The sequence below is a fragment of the Octopus bimaculoides genome, chromosome 1, assembly GCF_001194135.2.
Source record: "Octopus bimaculoides isolate UCB-OBI-ISO-001 chromosome 1, ASM119413v2, whole genome shotgun sequence".
Classification (NCBI taxonomy): domain Eukaryota; kingdom Metazoa; phylum Mollusca; class Cephalopoda; order Octopoda; family Octopodidae; genus Octopus; species Octopus bimaculoides.
Window position 1 is genome coordinate 81,666,670 of NC_068981.1, and position 8,308 is coordinate 81,674,977.

Consider the following 8,308-nt stretch of genomic DNA (forward strand, 5'->3'; position numbering starts at 1 on the left):
ATAGGTATCCCATTATTCCTTGTCCCGCAGTTATCGCCCTTTGATGATGACGTCATAGCCGCCATCTTGTCACTGCCATCGATTACATGGAGAATATTTCCTTCATCCGGTTTATATAAATAGACATGACCAAAGCTGTCTCGTCATTATGCCACCGCCAAAGAAGCGGAAAGGATCCGACGACGAAGAGCCTTCCATGTCTAAGATACCATTCAGAAAGAAGAAAAAGTTATCTAAACCTGTCAATCGAACTTTACCAGGATACGACATTTTAGGACCCGGGACAGATCGCGAAAAAAAAAAAAGAAATACTACCCAGCAAAAAGCGAACTAGATCAAGTCACGAAAGAGCACGATCTAGCCTATGGAAACCCAGACGTTGATACTTGGGAAGTAGATAAACAATCCATTGGTAAAGCAATTGCACCAGGTCCAACTGGAATACTCGCATGTGCAGCAATCGCTGCAAAACATTGCGCAGGACTTGACTCCTACTTTCGTCCTACTCCTACTGACACTACTGATTTTGACGAAAATATGGCGGCTATGGATACTAGCGAAGAAACACCTAAGCAAGATGGAGGAGGTGGATGGCAGGGATTCCGCTTAGGTGACGAGCCGGACATCCCCATCCCAACAGGCCCTTTCAAAAGAACAGTCACGTTCACTCGAAAATATCACAATTGCATAAAAACCAATGACATGATTTCAGCGCAAGGAGAATTCGAAAGATTAGATTTCGATTCTACTGTCACTACAGGACCCACCAACTTCAACAAAGCCTACGCACCAGGTTCCTGCAAATCGACAGACTACATCGTACCATACTACCTAACGACATGGGTGAAACCAATCGAATGGGAATGCATGCTATGACCTGCCACGTCGTACAGAGTGAAGGAGTGCGGATTCAAAATCAAAAATATCACGTGTTTTCAGAATGGTTAATCAGCAAAAACGAAGACCAGTTCATAAACAACCCACTTCCATACTTTCAAATTTATATCGACAGAGGCAAATATATCGGATACAACAATTTACGCGGGATTAGCCAGATACCAAACTCTGGATTTCAAAATTGTTTCCCGACAACAGTCGAGCAACTCATACTATCAACATATGACTATCATTATGTTGCAAGCGTAGCATATTTAGAAGATATGGGCGTCGACTTTTCAAGTAGTACAGGCACAATACCCATGTACAAGCTACACGATTGGAGAGAAATGCACGATGTGCAAGAACTACGACAGAGAGATTCATTCGTCCATAAATGGACAAACCACTCCCTTCTGAAAACGCCTCTCACAAATACAGAATGAGAGGCGTTCAAATTCTGTCGAGGTCGTCTTTACCTTTCATCCTTTCGCGGTCGATAAAATATGTGCTCAATGTAATCGACTCATCTCCTCCCCGCAAATTGCTGACTTTATGGGAAAATTTGAAACCATCTTCCTTTGTGTCTCCGTCTATACCGCTAAATTAGATGTCCTATAAATAGATATTAATAGAAAACACAAGACTAACAAACTGAAATAAGTTGATGTAATAAGAGAAATACTAGCATTTGAGGTTTGTGCTGCAGTATGACCACAGTCAAAATATTAAAGCCAATAAAAGGGTAAAAATATAAAACTCAATTTAAAGAAAATCTAAATTTTCTGTTTGAGAGCAAATGATTTACTTAAACACTTCAAGCAAGTGTAGGGATTGACGGTTTAAATTTCTTTAAAAAATGGCTAAAATTTATCAAAACGTAAGGAAGCTTTGTTCATAGGCGAAAATAAGAGGAAAAAAAATTCGAAATGAGATTAATGCATTTTAACGGAATACTAATGAACTGTAAATATTTACCTGCTAAGTAAAATAAGACATTTTCGACTGGACTGGATAGCAGACAATATATTTTCAGCAATCTGTTTACCTGCGGGAAAATCTCGATGATGGATATTCAGTTTAAACGTATCCTTTTCTTCAAGTTCTGGAATTAGATATTCAAAAACACAACCTCGATCTTCTTCTGCATAAGATACAAAAGCGTCATAAAGATATTCTCCAGTTTGTATTCTCTGATATGCGTATCGTTCTCGGATCATGTAATACAAATATCGTAGTTTCCATCTAAAATGGTAAACAAGAGCTCCGAAAGAAAAGCAACCCAGAAGCACAATAAGACATGCTACAGTGATAATTATACCGATAAATGATGAACAACTGTGGTTAAGATAGGTTATAATCAAAGGAAGCCGGCTGTCTGTCAACTTCCACACTGTTCCGTTAGGATGAGTACATTTCGAGTACATTATTTTCAAATGTGCTGAATTGCGTACTTTGTGCAGCCAAGTGAGAAATCTAATTTGCGCACAACCACATTTCAAATTATTGCTTTGTATGTTGACAGTGAGTTTATGGTATTCAGATATCTTTTCAATAGCATTAAAAGTGTTTTCTGACAGTTCCTGTAAAATGTTTTTAGATAAATCTAAATATGATAAATTTAACATATGACTAATCTTTACATCAAACGATTCCAATAAATTGATGTGTAAATTTAAGATTCTGAGATTTTTCAGCTGTAACAAACTGTTGTTTGATAAATATCGAATGTGGTTATTTGAAAGATATAATTCTTCGAGGTTGGTTAAATTTAGAAAAGCTTTACTGAAACCTTCTTCGGCAACTTGCCCTGAAATTCCTATTGCGTTATTTTCGATATTCAAAAGTCGCAGACCAGTGAAAAATGTGAAGAATTCGTTACTGATATTATTGCATTGATTGTGACTTAAATCCAGAATTTGTAATTGTTCTAAGCCTCGGACTGGGCCACTCCATGGACAAAATAAATTATTCGTTGCATTAATTAATCTTATTGCATTTGCATCTCTTATATGGAATGGTGGTATGGGAAATTGATAGTGGCAACCTTGTAGTAAGAGTGTTTTAAGAGATTTGGAGATTGTAAAACTGTAAGTAATATCCCTATTGAATAATTTATAACGAAATAATGGAAGGTTTTTATGTGATAATGTCGTACTAATGTCGATTAATTTAATGTTGGATAAAGTCTTGATTTCAAACAAATATTTTCCATATGTTAATATATTATTTTTCAAATATGCGTATTCCAATGTTTTGGGTAAAGAAGAAATAAAATTGGGCTCTATATATTCTAGTCTGTTATAGTTAAACTCAAATCTTTTCAGTGATGTATAATTTAGATAAAATGCTTCTCTCGCATATAAGGGCATTCCAAGGATATTCCTAACATTGATATTATTGAGGGCAAGATATTCAAGATAATAAGTGGTGTGAAAATTTTTGAAGAAACTATTGTATCCCAAGCGAAAATTATTATATGAAACATCAAGAACTCTTAGATTATTGAAACGTTGAAATATACGTGTACTAGCTGAATGTATTTTAGAGTAACTGAGATTCAAGAAGGCAACATATGGCGTATTCAGAAATATAACGTCAGTGAGGTGATTTATTTCTGAACTGTTCCGCTCTGTAGCAAAGCTAATATACTTTAACTTTGACAGTTTTAGATATCCCACTCCAAATACAGACTTTGAAGTCCCTGTTATATATAAATATTCCAGTGAAATTAAATGAGAAATAGTTTTATCGATATAGGTTGTAGACTGTTTTAAGAGGTTACCTCGTATTTTCAGAATTTTCACTCTTGTTAAATTTCGGAAAAGTTTTATAGGAAAGGAACAATATCTGATAGATAGTCTGTTGTGCTCTAACGAGAGTTCTCTCAAAGACCACAAACCTTGAAAGGTGGTCGGTTGTAAATATTCAAGGAGATTATCGTCAATTTTCAGCACCTCTAATAAATTCAAATGTCTCAAACTATCCGCTGAAATACTTTTAATACGATTTCGACTTAAATCTATTGACGTAACATTCTTTGGAAAAGTATCAGGTATTTGAGTTAGATTTTGGTCTGTACAGATTACAGTACAGCGGTTGAAAATAATCTCAGTACAGTTGCAAACATCAGGGCAGTCTGTTCGACAATTTGCAGTCACTTTAATAAATGTTTTCATGAAGTAAGCAAAAACCATAATGAATATTCTCTTCATTGTCATATAGATATTTTCATACCTATAATAAAAGAAATATAAATAGTTTTAGCTTGGCAATATTTAGTAAAATCTATGATAGCTCAAAGTCTGATGATATATGAACATGATAAGACGGAAAGAAAGATATCTTACAAGTGATACGGGGAAAACTAAAAAGCGGAAAAATATTTGTTGTTAGTCTTAAGCGAGCTGTAATTGAAAATAGGTAATTTTTAAAGTCATATAAAATATGAAATAATGAACGCAAGTGTTTTAATGAGTTAAGGTATGGATATATTCTTATATTCAGTGTAGTTTATTCACTTCATTATAATTTATCAATTAGCATTTATTCATCATTTTGTACACGTTTACTAGTAATACGACTATATAGAGAAATTAAACGTTGGAGAACTAGAATCATTTCATGGTATCCTTTCACGGAGTAAACTATTTACTTTATTCTAGCAATCATAAAAATGGTTATAAAATACTCATTTCATTGAAATCATCGGCGAGTAGAGTTTTATGGCCTTTCATATAAACAGAGACGTCTACTGTCAGAATTTCGACGTAAATTTGCGTCATTACATATCTTTTGAATTTCCGCTGTTCTAAACATCATTTTATCGCATCGAGCACATACGAGGTGGTATCAAAACTTTCCCACACTAGTTATCTATCTATCTATCTATCTATCTATCTATCTATCTATCTATCTATCTATCTATCTATCTATCTATCTATACATATATACATATATAACACAAGATGTGAGTCTGTCTGTGTGTTTGTCATGTCGTTAAAACTCGAGATTCATACAACCAATTTAATGGAATTTTACACATGCATTACATTGGGTTCATGGCGAGTTATGGGCCAAAGAAATTTTCAACTTCTTACCTGGGCACAGGAGTGGCTGTGTGATAAGTAGCTTGCTTACCAACTACATGGTTCCGGGTTCAGTCCCGGGCAAGTGTCTTCTACTGTAGCATCAGGCCGATCAAAGCCTTGTGAGTGGATTTGGTAAACAGAAACTGAAAGAAGCCCGTCATACATGTGCATATATATATATATATATATGTGCGTGTATACGTTTGTGTGAGTGTGTTTGTCCCCCCCCACCATCGCTTGACAACCGATGCTGGTGTGTTTACGTCCCCGTTACTTAGCGGTTCGGCAAAAAGTGGCCGATAGAATAAGTACTAGGCTTACAAAGAATAAGTCCTGGTGTCGATTTGCTCGACTAAAGGCGGTGCTCCAGCATGGCCGCAGTCAAATGACTGAAGCAAGTAAATGAGTAAATGAGTAATGCGGGCCGAGGGGCAGATAAATCGCATTTTTAAACATTTTCCCAGCGTTAAGGCTCGTAACTCGAAGAGTATCCAGTCGCTTTCCTCCAAATTTGCAACAAACATTAATCAGGGTCCTCGAATTGCTGTTAACTAAAAAAAAAATTTCTGTCGCTGACTTTGCCCCCCACCACCACAAATGCAGATTAATCAGATTTGAGTATACTACACTGGGCTTTATCTTTGTTTTAGGCCATTTTCCGACGATAAAATATTGACAGTACTTATGCATCATAAGTAGCGTATAATATTTCATGAAAACGTGTTTGTCCAATTTGGCAGCGGGAATGAGAACATTAACATTTCTGTCGGCACCCTGTTGATGCTTCATGTTAACATCACGCGCACCACCGAGCCATGTGCGTGCGTGTGCGGCTGGGTAAAGGCGCAACACACCCATTCATCCATTCTCCAGAATTGCCCTGTTGATGTTTCACGTTTCCAGTCCTGCGCAACGAAGCATGGCCCGGCAGTATGTCTTTTTTCTATGTTATCCGTATCTAAACTAAATAATGCATAATGTTCATACAAAAAAACAAACAAAAAACTGCTGTTGTGACTCACAGCCATTTGAGTTTGACCGCGTTTCCACTTCCGGAAGCTACACTCATCACCTGCAAATAGTCCCCCCACCCCGTGTTCCCTACCTCGTTTAGTCGGACGAGTAAATACAGAGTGTCCCAGATTTAATGATGATTTGCGTGAAATCGGATGCATTTTTTTAAAACTCACTTTTATTTACGTTTATTATGTTTAATATCTATTAAAAGTGTATAAATTTTGAATTTTGTTTATAATTTTATTTTCATTCCTGTTGGACCCCTCTTATTTGTCCATGACAGTTTTTTTTCAATTTGGCAGCAATCATTTCCTTTACCTCCATCCCCAAGATGAAGCAATCGTTTAGCTGAGCGTAAAGAACACGTTTAACTAGCAGTGCAGGAGCTAACTCCTGAAATGCTTCAAAATGTGTTTCACAACGCTAAGGAGAGATTTGGAGTATGCAGACATACAGACATGCTGAAAACTTTTAATAAAAGTTTGACGTAAGATTTATAAATTTATTTGTTTTGGTAATAAACATAAAATTTGTCAGATTTTAAAAAAGAATTGCTTAATTTCACTGAAACAGATAGTTAATTCTGGAGCACTCTGTCTGGCGTAGCGTTGTTAGTTGTTGCGTTGCTCGAGTAAATATTCCCATCTTTTTGTTAAGCATATTGTATCAATGAGTATAGTATCCAAAATGTATCTCTCTTTTATAGGCGGCGCTGTGTGGTTGAGAAGCTTGCTTTCCAGCCATGTCACCTTGGGTTCAGTCCCGCTGTGCGGCACGTTGGGCAATTCTCTTTCATTACAGCTCCGTGCCGATAAAAGCCTTGTGTATTATATAATTGCCATTACTGTATTGATATGTAAAATGACACATACAGCTCACTTATTGTCATATAATAAACAAACAGAAGTTCGTGTATAAAACTGATCTTTTTCAACCTCAATTATTACATGTTTTTTTCTTATACAATACACACATACAGGAGGATTAAGTCTATGAATATAACAACACTTTGAGGAAGAGTAAAAGTAATTACCCGATCAACGACCGGTATTACTGCTAGTGTTTAATAAAATTCAACTTATTTACCTAAGTTTTAACACAATCCCTTTCGAAATAGTTACCTGGCCTGGCAATACACAGGCCCCTGCGTTCCTGCCACTTTTGTAATCCGGCCGTAAGTGAGTTGAGGACCTCCTGCAATTCGCTCTGAATCCCGCTAACAGTGTTAAAACGGCGAGCTTTGAGCTGCATTTTCATCTTGATTGAAATCTGCAAGTGCTAAATCTGTCGAATAGGGCTGGTGGTGCAGAAGGGACACCATGTTGTTTTTGAGAACTTCACGAGTGAGAATGAGGTGCATTGTCGCTATGTTGAATGCAATTCTTCGCTCTCCACCGATCCGGTCGTTTTCTTCGCATGTCCTCCCTCAAACGCTTCACGACGTCACAATATAACACTCGATTGATGGTCTCTCCTTGAAGAACGAATTCACGTTACCGCGGATGTCAAAAAATACGACGAGCATGCTCTCGATTCATGTGGCTGTGTCGCGCCTTCTACGGTCGTGGAGATGAAGAGTTCTCATTATGACGACTGCTGCTTCGTTTCAGGGTCGTACCCGTAGACTCAACTCTCGTCACCGTTGATGATCCTCGACATGAAAGATGAGTCATCTGCGGCATGCTGATGGAGATCTTTTCAGACTTCGACACGATGTTCTTCTCGGTGTTCAGTAGACGGCAGACAAACTTGGCTGAGACACGTCGCATGTTCAATTAAAACACGGAGATTACCTGCACGGACCCATACGACAGACCAACAACATCAGCAATGTCCTTGATTTCCTCCAACGATCCTCATGCACAAGCTGATGAATTTTCTCCACATTTCCGGGGGTGATGCTCGTGGCAAGTCATCCAGATCGCTCGTCGTCCTCCAGGGACGTATCGGATTTCGCTTATGATTTCAGTACACTTTTTCCCTTCACCATATTGGCTGTCGTATTTGACTTGCACCATTATAAAATACTTCCAGATTATATTACTTTATTACCTTTCGTACACAGCATCTATCTATCTATCTATCTATCTATCTATCTATCTATCTATCTATCTGTCTGTCTGTCTGTCTGTCCGTTCGCCCGTCTGTCCGTCTGTGTGTCTGTCTGTCTATCAATTTATCTACGCGTATATGTTATATAGCATATTATATATCATATACATATTTACATATATATATGTTTATACATACATACATACATACATATATATATATATATTTATATATACTTATATATACTTATCTCTCTCTCTCTCTCTCTCTCT

At 37.1% G+C, this 8,308-nt stretch overlaps 1 protein-coding gene across 1 annotated transcript in view; it reads right to left on the bottom strand.

Annotated features, from left to right (window-relative positions):
* The window catches only part of LOC106882491 (uncharacterized), a 43,374-nt gene that overhangs the window by 1,426 nt on the left and 33,640 nt on the right, over positions 1-8,308 (bottom strand). Inside the window, exon 6 of the mRNA XM_052965680.1 lies at positions 1,855-4,113. Coding sequence (XP_052821640.1) covers positions 1,855-4,113 — 2,259 coding nt within the window. The remainder of the gene's footprint in view (positions 1-1,854; positions 4,114-8,308) is intronic.